This window comes from Quercus suber, unplaced genomic scaffold (assembly GCF_002906115.3).
Source record: "Quercus suber isolate HL8 unplaced genomic scaffold, Cork oak 2.0 scaffold_405, whole genome shotgun sequence".
In the NCBI taxonomy this organism is placed as follows: domain Eukaryota; kingdom Viridiplantae; phylum Streptophyta; class Magnoliopsida; order Fagales; family Fagaceae; genus Quercus; species Quercus suber.
In genome coordinates, this window is record NW_027069856.1 from 607,041 (window position 1) to 623,535 (window position 16,495).

Here is a 16,495-nt window from a genome sequence, read left to right on the forward strand (position 1 = left end):
AAGAAAAAACACAATAGTATTCAGAAACCAAACTTGTAACCCAATTTGAGAATAATAAACAAGAAAAGCGTACCTCGGATCTTGCTGAGGACTAATTCTCTTCAAGATAATCCCATTTCTTTTTGTTCTCCTGTCATTTGAATCTACTCCAATGTTTGTTTGATCAACTCTCTATAAATTTATTGTTTTGGGCTTAAGTCCTTCCATGTAGCGGGTTACTAGCTCAAATCGGGTCCTCACAGGGGCTTTAAGCGATTGCATCAATTGCATCTCCTATTGAGCCGGCCTTGACATTTGGTTACTACAAGTCAATTATCCCTGTAATAATTTATTTTTTACAAAAAGTAACATAGAGTGTTCAGATAATATATATATATATATATATATATATATATATATATATATTGTTAACTGGAATAAAGATCAGATAATATTTATTCACATATATACTTGTTTCAATTTCCCTCCTTGGTTAAAAAACAAATAGGGTAATTGTATCCTCACTATGACATCATTCACAAACATCCAATTTCTTTAATAGTTTGGTATATATCGAAAGTGACTATCCAATACATTGTTAAATTGGTGGTAAGGAACATTACACAATGGTGAAGCTGGCCGATAGTACCATATTGCATAGTTGTGAAAGCTGTTATGCACTCTTCTTTTTCTTGTTTTCATCTAATCTCTTTTGCTATGCAAATATAAGCATTATTTATGGTCTGTTTGAAATTTGTTTATTTTGTTAAAAGTAAAAATTTTTTGCTGAAAGTACTGTAAATAAAGACAAATGTTAGTTGGAATAGTGCAGTGAGACCCATAAATAATATCAAAAAGTGCAGTGAAACTCATGAATAGTAGTAAAAATAAGCTGAATAGTAAAAAAAAGTTGGCAAAAAATAAGTTAGCTAAACAGACACTTAGGGTCCGTTTGGATACCGCTTATTTTAATGAAAACTGAAAATACTGTAGCAAAATAAAATTTAGATGTGTGAATAGTGCCGTGAGACCCATTTTTAATGAAAATTTTGTTAAAAAAGGAGGTTCGTGGGTCTCGTGAACAGTGCACGAGACCCACTGAACAGTGCATAATCACATGTAAACTGACTTCTCAAAAAAAAAAAAAATGCTAAAACTCCAAATGCCGGGGACTAGAAACACAATCCAAACGAGTACTTAGTCCTCCATTTATTTTGGTGGAAAATGGTTCTTGGAAAGTGTGTAAGGTCTTTTTGGAAAACAGTTGTGAATTATTGATTTGTGTTTTTGTTTGATTGTGACTTTTTTTTTTAATAATAAAAAAGAGCCTCACATGTGTGATCATTGACCCAGCTTACTTGAACTCACAAAACTCATGGTGTGGGGCACCCCTGAGTATATTAGGGCTATGCACGTCGTGGTACAACATTTTTACAAAGCGTATGACTTGAATCAGACAACTCTTAAACTCGCAAGTGTGACCCATTCAAAACTCTTACCAACGCACCACCCCTCAAGGGGCTTATTTGATTGTGACCTTAAAAATGAATTAAAATGACATGTTATGATGTTCCTACTAGTGCAAATAATTAAATAATCATTAATAGTACTTCTAATCGTTTTAAATAATTATATAAACCAAAACTTTCATGCACATGACAGTTATTTAGAACAACTACAAAATCAACTCAGTATATAGATATTTTTCAAATAAATTTATAGTAGTTCACAAAATTTTAAAGAAAATCATAAAAATTTAATCATTCAAATTTTTTTTTTTAAAGATATAATTTTTAACCTATAAGGCTATGACATTCGTTTCGGATAATTGCTCTTTATTAAAAAACCAAGACACAAACAAGTTTTTAGAAGAGAAACTCTTATTATCACTTACAAACTATTGAGTAGGTAAAATATTTTATCAATTGAGTTAATGTGAACCCACAATCATTCAAAGAGTTAAACGTATTAAACCAAGTTGACACACACTAAAAATGGTTCAAACACCATAATAGATAACATATCTTACGGACAAAATCACTAAACGCGTAGTGCATGATTTGGGCTTTTTTGTCAGAAATGGGCCATCCCTTTGATTAGAAAGTCACAAATTGGATGAACTGGGCCGGAATTATTTATTTCATACTCGATACAATAACCCAAAGCAAGTCCAGCCCATGGTTTCCCTTAAAAATCTTTGATATATGAATTTGCAAATTTATTTCACGCTTTAAACTCGTTGAGGAACGTTGAAAGTTGAAGGCGGTCGAGGTCAAGCCCGGTTCTCCGATCTGAGCCCGAGCCCGACGAAGATGGACTACGACAACAAACTCGTCCTCGCTCCAATGGTTCGAGTTGTAAGTTCTCGAACTCTTTTTCTTTGTTTGGTTACCGAGAAAACTCAAAGTGAGAGAGAGAAAGCTCTTTTTGTGTTCAATATATTTTTATTTTTTTTTGAAATTTATTTGATTAGGAGGAGTTTTTTTCGTTAGGGAACGCTACCGTTAAGGTTACTAGCTGCTGATTATGGTGCAGATATCACATACGGGGAAGAGATTATTGACCATAAGTTTGTCAAATGCGAGCGAAGAGTCAATGGTAACGCTATTCTTCTTACAATTCACAGAATTCATGTTTTCGATTTCAAATTTAGCTATTCATTGATCAAATTTTTAATTGCTTTTGTTCTAGGAAATTCTTGTGATAATTAAAATCATTTTTTTTTTTTTTGAGAAGTAAAAATTAAGTTACAAGGCTCTTAATTTTTTAATTATTATCAAAATTTTAATTATAATGGAATCATAATTTGCTTGTTTCTAATGGCTTAAATTAATCTTATGTGGAAACTGGAAAGATCAGAAGAAGAACTTGCTTGAGTGCTTACTAATAGAAAGGAAAATATAAAATTTTTTTGAGTAAGTATTAAGTAATTGGGAATTTTATTAATCAAAGGAAGTTCTGATTAAAGAGCTTTGTAATGGGTCATAAAATCAACTAAATAGTTATAAAAACCTCTATAATCATGGTGCACTCTTCAAATAAAGAACATTAAAATGATAGATTTAAGTTCAGTTACAGAAATCTCTACTACATCAGAATTTGTGACTATTAATGCTCCCTCCAAATTACCCACATAACACTATTACTATGCCTTCTATTCTATACATCCCTTTCCTACATGAGAGCACTTGCTAACATCTTATATGACATAACCCAATGCACCCCAAACACTGAGAAAAGAAAGGAGGACAAATCATGAGTTACTGAGCAATGAAAGTAGAAGACGATCCACAGGTTTCTCTGCTACCCTTACACATGAACACTAATTAACCAATACCTTATTCCTTTTACTAAGACTGTTTATAATCATTTTACCCAACACTAGTCCACTAAAAAAATACTACTCTATTCGGTACTTTGCTATTCCAAATACACTTTGATGTTGGACAAATTGAAAAATTTTTCTACGTGTGCTTTTGGTTGGTAGAGGTTTAGGAGGATTTGTGGATCTGGGTTTTAGAACGTTTTTTTTTTGGGGGGGATAGGTAAGAGAATAATTTATTAGAATGAAGCTAGATTTCAGAACTTTTAAAAAGAAGGCTTAGAGTTCAAGAATGAAAAGAGTTTTGTAGGGAAGAGGAAGATTTGATTTAGGATTGAAAAGAGGTAAGAAGAAACGGAAATAAAGATTCTCCACAATCTTACACATTGCATGTGCACAGCACCCGTGAACAGTATCCATGAACATAGACTCTATTCATATGTAGATATTTTCTCATCTATAATTCTTTAGGTTGCTTCATCTCTTTTTTCATGAAGTAGTCTCTTTTCAATAAAATATTTTTTACCTTTCAAAAAAAAATTAACGCATGTGAACAGTGGCAGAATATCAAAGAGAGAGAGAGAGAGAGAGAAAGAGAGAGAAGAAATGTGATTTGGGGATGATGTCATTATTGATGGACATTTAAGTATATGATTTTGATGGAAGTTGTGGAAGGAAATTATTGAGTAATTCCTTGTTTAGTTTTTTCTTTTTGGAAAATTCAAGAAACTCATATATCTTTTTTCAATATTGCACAGAACACATTGGGTCCACTGATTTTATTGAGAAGGGGACAGAGAATGTTGTTTTCAGAACCTGTAACGAAGAAAGAAACCGGGTGGTATTTCAGATTGGCACTTCTGATGCAGTGAGAGCTCTCACTGCTGCACAAATGGTGTAAGTTAATTGCGGCTTTCATTTTCTTCTGTATTATGAGATTAGGATGATTTTAAAAAGAGTAATAACTCTAAATTTAAGATTTGTTTCTATAATTTTGGATATAAAGTATAAGTTTTTTAGTTTGATTTACATGTCTGCTATGTAACATTTTGTTGCATTAGGTGCTATATGTTTTACAATGCAGCTCTGTCTACTTTTAGTTGGTTATCTACTTTTACGGGCTTGGAAAATATAGTTTGTCTAAAACTTAAGTATGGATTACCTTGGAAATAAAATGGTTTCTCCCTCATTTGATGCAATGATTAAATTACTGACACAATATTCATTCTTTTAGGTGTAAAGATGTAGCAGCTATAGACATCAATATGGGTTGCCCTAAGTCATTTTCCATTAGTGGGGGTATGGGTGCTGCACTATTGACTAAACCAGAGCTAATCCATGATGTATGCAATGCTTATCCTCTCAAATGCTTTTTTTTTTTTTTTCCTTTTCCCCAACTCTCAATGAAGAACTTTTGCCTTTTGTACTTGACTCCTCACCTTGCTCCTTTCAAAACCAGATTTTGACAACATTAAAGAGGAACTTGGACACCCCAGTAACATGTAAGATTCGGCTTTTAAAATCATCTCAGGATACAGTAGAACTAGCAAGGCGAATTGAGAAAACTGGTGTTTCTGCTCTTGCCGTCCATGGGAGGTAATTTTTTTTGTTCTTCATAATATCAGCTTCTGAAATGCATTGTTATACTTCCTGTACTTTTTCAATCCTTATTCCTTCAAGCATGTTGGTTAAAATTGTGAGGGAAAAAAGGTGGAAGAGTTCCTTTTTAGTTGAAGGGGAGTGGAGGGGAGGAAAGTTGATCATTGCACTTTATCTTGGCTCCGCCACTTTTGCTTCCTTTTTGGAAAATGGAAAGAAATGAAATTTAGAGAGATTTTTTTTTAGTTCATTTTATTTTTTTGGTTTTTGATTTTCCAGTGGGGTCAACTAGTTAGTTTTCTTTCTTTCTTCTTATCCCTTACAGCCAAACACATGGATGGAAGGGTAGTCCCCTTCCGTTTATTCCCTTTTTTCTCCTTTATGGAAATAAACACATTGTCCAAGATTGTTTTTTTTTTTTTTTTTTTTTTTTTTTTTTTTTTGGATAAGTACATTGTCCAAGATTAGTTTGGTTAATCATTCTGTTTTTTTTTTTTTAATAGGTGGTTTAGTTAAGCTTTCTGTTAGCTCTTTGGTATTATGAGATTTGAGATTAGCTTGATTTACTGTTACAGTTGCAGTCTATTTCCAATTCAAATAAATAAATTTTGCATCTCTCCAATCCCATAGGATATAAAATAGTACTACCTCCTTAATAGCAAAAGTTAGAAGAAAAATAAAATTTCTATAGTCTAAATAAGAAGGAAACAGTGATAAAATTATTATCACTTATAAAAAGAAGAGGAGGAAAAGAACTGAACCGTCTATGCATTCTTTTATAGTTGCTGAATTGAAGTACAGTACAGGGAATATGTTCCAGTCATGAATTAGGTCCGTCTAGATTGGAAATGGGTTTTAACTGAGGGCTTAAAAATTGCAAGAATTAGAGAATCACGAAATTGAGGTGAACCAAGAGCAGTTGTGGAAACTAATAATGCTATGAGAAAAGTCTTGTAAAGTAAGACATTGGTGTTAATGGCAGTAATAGTAAGTGTTTTGACGGTGTTAGTTGGATGCAATTGTAGGTGAGGAAGCAGAACTTTCAACCGTGGACTTGTTTGGCAGAAGACTTCCTGAGTATTCTAAACTGCTTTTGATAGTTAGAGACTTCAATCATGAGTGGTTGAGGAAAAGTGGTGTTGGCAATTGTAAAAGAAGTGTCTTTATGAAACATGAGGGTGTTAATGAATGATGCTAAAGAGAGGGACATAGATGTTAAAGAGAGAGACATGATGAGAAACAAAAAGAACAAAATTACACTGTAAGATTGTAACTACAGTGTTAAAAGGGATAATATTCCAAAAGAAGAAGAAGAAGAAGTGTTGATAGGGATAACAAACTAGTATTTTAGTGTTTAGAGTATAAGGAACATGAGTACTCAATTTGCATTGCAACTTTGCAAGTTTACAAGCTAAAGAACTGATAGAAATCAATTTGAATGTGTTGAAGGCATCACTATGTTTATATTCATATGCTACCAGTATTCTTTCATGAGTTTGGGACCTATAACAAAGTTAAACATCAATGTTTTCTTTTATTTAATTAATGGATTCATGTGTTCCTGTTCAATATATTTGCAGAAGAGTAGCAGATAGGCCCAGGGATCCAGCTAAGTGGAGTGAGATTGCTGATGTTGTAGCAGCCTTATCCATTCCAGTTATAGCAAATGGTGACATCTTCGAGTATGATGATTTTCAATGCATCAAAGATGCTACAGGTCATTAAGAGTTTCTTAATTGATTGTAAATGATGTTCCTCAAAAATTATTTACTGCACAGTGAGCCCTTTAATTTGATCCATTATGCATGGAGTAGAGATGCTGCTGTTATCCTTGTTTGATGTTTTTGTCTTACTTGCACAGCCCTTTCTATCTTTCTTTTCTCCTATCATATATGCCTCACATTTCCAAGGGCCTAATTGGTTAGAGTTTTTAAAAACTCGTGTCATTATCCATACTAGATCATGATTTGTCAGCCAAATCTAAGATTATTAAAGGTTTTGGTTTCTTCTATAGTTGGAACCAGTATTGCTTTAGCCAACAATCCTAGAATTTTATCTCAGCTGTGCAAATTCATTTTGGGGATGATTCTTCTGCTGTTGATTCTGAGGAGCCATGCATTCATTGGATGAACTTATTTAGCTATTTTCATACCAAAAGGTAATTTGTAGCTTTTTAAAACATCACCTTTTTCAAGGTACAACTGTACTTTTACACAATAGACAAATAGTGACAATTAGGTAGTTATAGTTGTTTGCCTGTTGTCTCATTCATAAACTGATGAAATAAGCCTATCCAAATGCATACCATATAAGAAGTTCAATACCTTAAAGCAATAGGAAAGGGGTTTTATAAGCATAGGTAATTTCATGTGACAATAATGGTTACTCCATAACCTCACCAAATAAACCAAATAAGCATTGGCGGGGGTAAATTATGGTTTATTTGGTGTAGGCTTTTGTGAAGTCTGCTTATTCTATGATCATGAGATATTTGTGACTGTATCAATAAAGAGTACAAAGTCACAGTCACCAGGAAGATACTTGCATAATGGAGAAGTGCTAGCAAGAGTAGGCCTGTAAACAGAGTACTGCAAGAAAGTACTTTAGAGAAATGCGTCTGGTATGTGGCAAATACATTTTTAAATTTCATGATATGCTACTTGTATCTTGGTTGGAGGTATTGGTTGGGCACTCTCTCTTCTTTTGTTTGGAATCTAGGTCCTTTATGCTTGTTGTGGACACTGTGGAGAGAGGAATCTTTGTACATTTGAGGATGTGGCAGCCTTGGTGATTTGATTGAAGATCATTGTTTGAATGGTCTCATGTTTTGAGTCTTAGTGATACTTTGTTGTAGATTTCATTGAACTCTATTTTAGATTGTAATTCACATTTTTTTGTAATTCTTTAGGCTGTCTTATTTATACATCTTGTCATCAATAAAAATATGTTACTTTTAAAAAAAAGGCGATCATTTCTTGCCATGTGATAGAATCGTGCTCATTCAAAGGGATCTCACTTTGAAGGAAAAGCAGGGATAAAGAGCATTTGGTGTCCTCCAAATCCTTCAGGCCAATTGTTGTTACGTATATATATGGAGTATGGATGTGTATCTGAGGGATGTTTCTGACTTTTTCTTTTTAAAACTTGTATTCATGATATCTAGGATCCAATGCTAATGAATATTATATTTAATGATAGTATATACATACAATTTCTAATTTATGCTGGTTTTCTTCAGGTGCCTCATCAGTGATGGTTGCAAGAGGAGCTCTTTGGAATGCTTCAATATTCTCTCCCGAAGGCAAAGTATCTCAGGAAGATGTCAAAAGAGAATATATTAGGAAGGTAATTTTGACAAAACATTGTATTTCCAGTTATTCTTAAATGAGTTTAAGCCAAGAGCCTTGTTGCTTAGTGGCATTGCTTGGTCTTCTTTAAAAGGAGATCCGGGGACCAAATCACCCCTTCTCCACTAGTTATAACAATTGAATCATAAAAAAATCTTGAATGAGTTTTAAAAACTTATGATGAATTAGAAATGTCTATGATGTTTTCCTTTTTGAAATGAATAGAGTTGTCCGATATATATATATATATATATATATTGATTTAAGTAGAAATGCTACCCTCAAGAAAGTTTACTTTGGCCTTTACTCATTGAGGTAAAGCCATTTTGTATCAAATAGCTTTCCGTGTGGTCCCCGGCCCAACCATTAGGGGTGTTGTAGGACTGGCAAAGGAAGTTGCCCAAAGCTACCTCCATGTTATATGGCCCTACTAGCCTCCACTTCATCTTTTCGCCGAATACCTTTTTTTTTTTTTTTTTTTTTACTCTTAGAAGCTCATAGAAAATTCTAGACCCAACTACCAACATACCCTTAATTCGTAGGATTGCAGAAATTAAAGTTTTGCCCCTAAATTCAAAATTAACCATACTTATAAACACCCATATTAAAAATTGTTTTACCCTAAGACGCATATAACTAGACCCTCAAAATCATGAATTTTACTTCAATTGGACTTCACACATTGGCCCCATAAAGTAAAATCATGAATAGGAGAATTTGTAGAGTAGTAGCAAATTATTCTTCCATTGCTGCATCACAATCATGTATCATGTATGCCATAATGCTTTCTCTGGGGCCTTTAAATAGGCTACCAAATTGCATCAAATAAGGAAGGAGAATCAGTGAATGAATAAATAACAATCAAATCCCATGAAATTCTTAAAATAAAGTAGAATGAAATGAAATAAAAATTGCAGAATAGCACGACATTAAATTGGCAACAATTATCATGCCAATGGATTCAGTCAGTCAAACTGGTGCATGCATCACTCGTTATTAATTTAATTCTATATTTATGGATGTAGCATTAACCATCAGGCTAGATTTGTACTCTAGTACGTTAGGTTGAAGTTTAGCTGAGCTAACTTGTTTGCACTTGTGACTTCAGAGCATCTTGTGGGACAATGACATTAAAAGCACAAAGCACACATTGAAGGAGATGATTATGCATTATTCATCCCTTGAACTCCCAGAAGGGAAGGCTGTGATCAAATCAGAATCCTTGGCAGATTTAGCGTAAGTTCAAATTAGTTAGGCACCCAACCAAAAGTGCTTCTATTTATACTTGCTTATTCCATGATCCATATTTTTTTACTTTGGAATTATCCTAAGGTTTATGCTAATCACTGGAATTTAGGAAATCCATTGAGCACCCATACTTTATGTTGGGTGTGGTCGTTTTATTCACTATTTTGATTTCAGCTTAATTTTTAGTTCCTGACTTTGATGGTCTTTTAGATACCAACCTTTTAGCTGTAAGACACATGCATTTTACAGGAGCAACACAACACAAAAGACTATTAACAATGAAGATCAAATAAAGTATGAATAATGGGAGTGAATAAATATTTAATGTTATCAATATTCTATGTTGGGAGCAAGGGTTTCCCCTCCCCCCCCCCCCCCCCCCCCATTTAATGCTTTTAAATATCTATGATTCTGGAGATAAATAACATGTTCTTGATATAATGAAAACAACAAATTGAGATATTTTAAAAACCCCAAGCCATATGGGGAAAAAGAAAAAAGATCCAAAGAAATCTAATTCTTTCATTTTATTATCTAAAAATTATTTTTAGATTTTGAAGCTTCCAAAAACTAAAAACTTTGTTAATCTTGCTCATTGTGACTATTTAGTTATTCCTTTTGAGAGCTGATGTTGTTTTCTCTTACCTTTCAGGCAACTTTATGGGGAGGAAAAGTACTATAAATTTGTCCATGAAAAAGGGTTATTGGCCAATGGGAGTAGATGAATCTTTATAGTTTTGTTCAAGTGTTTCAAGAGTTTGTTTGTCAACCAAACAGAGACTAGTTTGTGAGTTTTTCCTGCCTTTTTATTTTTATTTGCCACACAGTTATTTCCATATATCCTTATCTACATTAGTAATATCATAGCCACTGAAGTTGCATAGGCATTTTTCTACTAGTTTATTTTATCAAAAAGGTAAACACTTGACTTATCTGGTCACAATCTCATTAACGGAAATTTGGTTCTCTTTGTGGAAGGAAATATTTTCTAGAGTAAATTACTGGGCTTAACTCCATAAAAAAAAAATAATTAAAGTAAAACCCCATAAAATAGTTGCATAGGATCAGGTTGGATAATTTTTTTTCCTCTTTAGTTTGAAATCTGTTTTCATGAATAAATCTGTTATCTGCAGACATTTGAAATTGTATCATTTACTTATTCCTTCTACTTTGATTGTTTGGGATTTTCGTACAGTACCTCTAATGTCATTTATGTCATGTGTATGCTAGAAGTCCATAATTTCTTTGCTATAATTCCTTCCTTGGGTACCTGTTTTTATTTTGAAGATGCACAAAATGTGTCTTGTGCAGATAATTGTGCAGTATTCTTTGTTTTAGAGACTCCGGAAGCAGAGATGCCCTGTAGGTTGGGTTAGCTGAAGCTATGGTGTTTTTGTCCCAAGTCCAGGGGCCCATTAAGCTGAACCAACATGGGGTTGTTGACGAGTTGTAGAACTAATTCTGTGCTCTTCAAAATTGCTGCGTGTTTATAAAATTCTGCTTAAATTTTAATTTGTTATATTGAGGGTTTTCAGCATTTTGAGGGGTTGTATGATTAAGTAGGAAGTAATTGAATGCCTTGTGTAGGTGTAGCATCAATTTTCCATGTTGACCTATGATGTAGGAGATTGAGATATACTTTTATGGTCTGGGAAATGAAAATCATAATTTTTTAATAACTACAGGAGCATCCATCAGAAATGAATGATAACAATAGCAAGTTAAAGCATTGAATCATGAAATTGCAACTCCATGGGAGATTCAGTTTGTCCTTGAGGCCATTCGGAAGCTGTGTGCAGTTATTTCTGGAATGAGGCTGCTCATGACATTGGTAAAATGGTCCTTGTTTTGTTACTGTTTTTGGTTCTGTTTCTACTTGGTGTTTTCTTTCTAGACTCCTACCAATGCACCACGCCCCAGAGGGCTTTTTTGATTGTGACCTTGAAAATGAATTAAAATGACATGTTAGATGTTCGACTAGTACAAATAATTAAACAATCATTAATAGTTCTTCTAATAATTTCAAATAATTATATAAACCAAAACTTCCATTTGCATGACAGTTATTTATAACAACTACAAAATCAACTTAGAATATAGATATTTTTCAAATAAATTTATAGTAGTTCATAAAATTTTAAATAAAATTATAAAAATTCAATCATTTAAGGAAATTTGGGGTTCAATTTTTGCCTACACTAAAAACCAATTGGTATCTTAATTTGATGATAAATAGTTATCGTATGGTATATGGCAAGAGGCCCATTTTTTCGGGCCCAAACTTGAATGGGCTTATGAACAGTGCCCGACTATGGGCCCACCATCTCTTATGGATAACCATTAAGCGGCCTGAAGGCATTAGCCCATTATCTAGGAGTTCGGTGCACGGCACTGATAATGCAAAACTACACCTTGGCAGACCGAGAATGCTTTGGGAGACTGCTGCTAAGAGACTTTCAGGGCCACCAGTCCCAATGAACTAACTCATTTTTCCAATGGAGCATATTCCTTGTTAGGAATAATTAAATTGGGCCCCACTTACACGAGCAAAACTAGAGAGCAAATATGACTCTGCCATTATCCTCAAGTTATAAAAATTAGAAGAAACGATGAAAAGGGGGTTAGACAATTGAGATGTAAGATTGAGCAAATAATCGAGCACACAAGAAAGAGCTTTGAAAGAGAGAAAAAGAGAAATTAGCTTCTGCATAAAGCCTTTCATTGAACCCGTCCAAGAGCTACCCATTGTAGGATAACCCAAACCTATTGAATAAGTAAATTGTGAGCCCAAATACCAAGTCCAGTTTGGTGTGGGATATTGGGCACGTACAATTGACGCCGTTTATGTGAATCTCCTACTCAGTTATGGTTTTGCCGAGGTTCAGTTGGCTAGACATGTCCAACCATCGTTCAGCAAGCTACGCTGATAGCGTGTTAGGAGGGTCATCACGGAGTTCAAGTTGGCGAGAAATGAGGTATAAGAGGAACAAAGATCGCAAGTGTGAATGAGATGAGGGATGCGCTAGTTCAAGAGAGGGGTCATCGTAGACATACCAATTAGTGTCTAAAGTCTCTAAACAAGAGCAGCATGATAGAAGGGATCAGGAGTTAGAGCACCTGCATAAAATGGTAAGGGACCTAGAGTTGGAGGTACAAGGTAAGCGTCGAAGAAGGGACCGTGATGAGCTCCTTGGAGGATCAGTAAGTGTGGGGGGCAGTCATGGAGAAGCATCCCGCCAGTTTGGTTCCCATCAGTCGAGGGAAAAGTCATGGGATTTCCTCGATAGAGACTTGGCTTCCCCTAAGTGGCGTAGGCCTCGGAATGCTGTGATGGATGCTATGAGCTGTGCGCTGCGTAGAGCATGTCGATCACCGTTCTTAAATGAGATACAATGAGCACAGATGTCGGATAGGTTTAGTAGACCACCATTTATCTCTTATGATGGGAAGACAGACCCTGTTGAACATGTAAGTCATTACATTCAAATAATGTCTCTGTACAATCAAAATGTCGCATTGATGTGCAAGGTGTTCCCCTCTAGTCTCATGCCTACGGCTTTAAGGTGGTTTAATGGGTTAAGGAATGGATCAATTCACAATTTTGGAGAATTGATCTAGAAGTTCGGAGTCCGGTTTATGACTTGTAGTTAGGTACCACAACTGGTAGACTCGTTACTCTCTATGAAGATGGGGGCAAGGGAGACTCTTCGGAGCTATGCCAATAGGTACTGGGAGTTGTATAATTAGATCGGGTAGGGTAACGAGAAACTCGCTGCAAGCATTTTCAGATTGGGTTTACTAGAGGACTCAAAGTTATGAGAATCGTTGACGAAGAGACCCTTCGAGGACATGAGGCAACTTATGAGACGTATCGAAGAGTACAAAAGGTTAGAAGATGATTGATAGCAAAGTAAAAGGAAGGCACCAACAATGTTGCAATATTCAAAGGAGCCTCGGCAAGGGGGTTTCCAGCTGAGGCCCAGGAGAGATTTGAGAATCCAAGAACCAAGTACTTAGGTAGGGGAGGTCAATTTGGCATTTAAGGAACCCGTGCACAAGATCCTGGAACAAATTAAACACGAGCCATACTTTCGATGGTCGAGCAAAATAAGGCGTGACCCGTAAAAAAGAAATCAGAATTTGTACTGTACTTATCACTGAGACAAGGGGCACACTACCGAGAAATGCAGGATATTGAAGGACCATTTAGAGTAATTAGTGAAGTCAGGACATTTGAAAGAGTTCGTCTTGGAGCCTAGGAGTGGCGAAATCGGGCAAATCACTAGACCTCGAGGGAACACACTCCCACCCCTGTTAGGTGTGATAGAAGTTATTCATGTAGCCTTAATGGGCACCTCGGTAACCTGACGAAGAGGGTTGTTGACCGTGGTGTTAGCTAAAAAGTAACCGAAAGGATCAACCACTGGGAAAGAAAATGAAGCCTACTCGGGAGTCGATTGCATTTAATGACGATGATTTGTAAGGAAAAACTCAGCCACATGATGATGCACTTGTGGTTACCTCTCGGATAAATGGTTTTATAGTTAAAAGGGTATTAGTAGACCAAGGAAATGGGCTGAAGTGATGTACCCTGATCTATTCAAGGGGCTAGGTTTGAAGAATGAAGATTTGTCCAAGTATGACACGCCTTTGGTGGGATTTGATGGTCAGATGGTGGTCCTTGAAGGGCATATTTCACTTTCCTATGAACATGGAGGGAAAAGAGGTAATGGTAAATTTAATAGTGGTCAGTTCATTTTCCCCTTATATGGCAGTTCTCGGCAGGCCATAGATTCATGTGATGAAGGCGGTCCTGTCTACCGTACATGTCAAGATAAAATTTCACACTGACCAAGGTGTTGCAATAGTGAGAGGAAATTAGCAGGTAGCGAGACAGTGTTTGTTGGTGGCTGTAAACTGGGAAATAAAACAAAAGGAGTTTGTCGAGAAGGTCCCTTTGTAGCAATTATAGGAGCCCTAAGGGGAACAGGGGGTTGACAGTGTCGAGGATTTGATTAGGATAGGTAGGGCTGTCCAACCCACTCGGAAACCCGCCCAACCTGCCTGTACCCGACCGGCGTTCACCCGATCCGACTGCTTCGGCGGTCGGCTGCGGGTCCCGAGCTCCAAAACCCGACACCGGTGGGTCGGTTTCGAGTCCCCTCGTTCAAAACTCGTGAAACCTGACCCGTCTAACCCCATCAAATTCTGGCGAATTCTCCAGCGATTCCAGCGAGTTTTCAGCTTGATTTGGCAGATTTCTGCGACCAAAACTATCAGATCTGGCATAGATACACCAAATCCAGCGATTCTCGGCACGATTTAGGGGAAAAATCATCGGATTTGACGAAGTACTCACTGGATCTGATGAAATCCTCACTGGATCTTGGCCAGATTGGGCGAGATCTCATCGATTTTGGCTATTTTTCTGTGTTTTTCGTCAGGTTTCGGGTGAGGCCGAAACCGATGCCACCCGCCAAAAAATCGACCCTCGAAACTCGACCCTCTTAACGGGCTGGTTGCGGGTGGAGAATCTGCCTACCTAATCTCTACGAGTTGATTTGCGGGTTGGGCACAAACCCGACTTGCCTGACCTGTGGACACCCCTAAGGATAAGCATATTGCCTGATGAGAATAGAAGTTTTCAAATAGAAACAAGTATGAAGCATGAGGATCGAGTGAACCTGTTGTTGTTGTTAGTTTAGAATTTGGACGTTTTTGCATGAAGTCCTTACAAGGTGCTTGGGGTGGATCCAGAATTTATAACCCACCGACTCAATGTGGACCCATCATACCTGCCTAAAAAACAGAAGCCGGGGAGATTGGCTAGGGAGCAAGTTAAAGTTGTTAAGTAGGAAGTTAAAAAGTTGAAAGAAGCCGGAGCGATAAAAGAAGTCTTTTTCCCGGAATGGTTGGCCAATACCGTGGTAGTGAAGAAGAAGAACGGTAAATGGAGGGTATGTCTGGACTTTACTGATCTCAACCGAGCATGCTCGAAAGATCCTTTCCCGGTACTAAAGATTGATCAGTTGGTGGATGCCACTTATGGACACCCTCGAATGAGTTTTCTAAATGCTTTTCAAGGTTACCACCAGATTGCTCTAGCCGTGGAGGATTAGGAGAAAACATCGTTTATCTCCCCTAAAGCTAACTACCATTATGCAGTAATGTCGTTTGGCCTAAAGAACGCAAGGGTCACTTATCAAAGAATGATGACTAGGATGTTTAGAGAAAAGATTGACCATACGGTGGAAGTTTACATCGATGACATGATGGTAAAGTGCAAGGAAGATTAGGGGAATGTCGGTGACCTTGCAAATGTATTTAAATTACTTAAGCGGCACAGGTTATGCCTCAATGTTGATAAGTGCATTTTCGGTGTGGGGGTTGGCAAATTCCTCGACTACATGATCACCTATTGAGGAATAGAAATGAATCTCGATCAAGCAAGTGCCATAGAGCGGCTCAAGCCACTGAGTAATCTAAAAGAGGTGCAAGTGTTGACTGGCATGTTGGCTACGCTAAACTGGATTGTTTCAAAATTTGCTGATCGGTGCCGTCCATTTTACCAGTTGCTGAAGAAGTGGAGAGAGGCTTTCAGTGGATTGAGGAATGTGAGAAGGCTTTTCAGGATCTGAAGAAGTATCTGGTAATTGCACCGATGTTGTTTGCCTTAGAGGTAGGTGAAGATTTGTTTATATATTTGTCAGTGTCTGAGCATGCAGCAAGCGCGGTATTGTTAATAGATCAGGGATTACAAAAGCCAATCTATCATATCAGTAAGATCTTGGTTGTTGCGGAGACGAGGTATCTACCCCTAGAAAAGTTGGCATTGGCGTTGGTACACGCAACTAGAAAGTTGCCCTACTACTTTCAAGCCCATACGGTGTATGTGCTGACCGAGTATCCATTGCAGTCCTTACTTAAAAGATTTGACTTCAAGGGCCGAATAGCCAAGTGGGGAACTAGACTTGCTTCATTTGATATACGGTATAGGCCC

The 16,495-nt window shown here is 36.6% G+C and overlaps 1 protein-coding gene across 3 annotated transcripts; it reads left to right on the top strand.

Annotated features, from left to right (window-relative positions):
• The first annotated feature begins 2,205 nt into the window (after nt 1-2,205).
• LOC112032534 (uncharacterized) lies at nt 2,206-11,469 on the top strand. 3 transcript variants are annotated; one of them, XM_024065297.2, is made up of 10 exons: nt 2,206-2,336; nt 2,472-2,577; nt 4,060-4,198; nt 4,536-4,644; nt 4,761-4,897; nt 6,481-6,617; nt 8,139-8,245; nt 9,356-9,483; nt 10,148-10,282; nt 11,181-11,469. In XM_024065297.2, the coding sequence occupies exons 1-9, from the start codon at nt 2,292-2,294 to the stop codon at nt 10,218-10,220; spliced, it is 981 nt and encodes a 326-aa protein (XP_023921065.1). In that variant the 5' UTR covers nt 2,206-2,291; the 3' UTR covers nt 10,221-10,282; nt 11,181-11,469. The 3 variants fall into 3 exon arrangements, with proteins under 3 accessions (XP_023921065.1, XP_023921064.1, XP_065617369.1); XM_024065296.2 differs by lacking the exon at nt 11,181-11,469 and adding an exon at nt 10,807-11,174; XM_065761297.1 differs by lacking the exons at nt 9,356-9,483; nt 11,181-11,469 and having other exon boundaries at nt 10,148-10,179.
• Nucleotides 11,470-16,495: the final 5,026 nt, after the last annotated feature.

What these genes read in the sequence shown, in the direction of transcription:
- LOC112032534 (XM_024065297.2), top strand. Translation starts at nt 2,292, where the DNA reads ATGGACTACGACAACAAACTCGTCCTCGCTCCAATGGTTCGAGTT. An exon ending in GCTCTTGCCGTCCATGGGAG is followed by an intron (nt 4,898 to 6,480) that starts GTAATTTTTTTT and finishes ATATATTTGCAG; the next exon opens with AAGAGTAGCAGATAGGCCCA. An exon ending in GAATCCTTGGCAGATTTAGC is followed by an intron (nt 9,484 to 10,147) that starts GTAAGTTCAAAT and finishes CTTACCTTTCAG; the next exon opens with GCAACTTTATGGGGAGGAAA.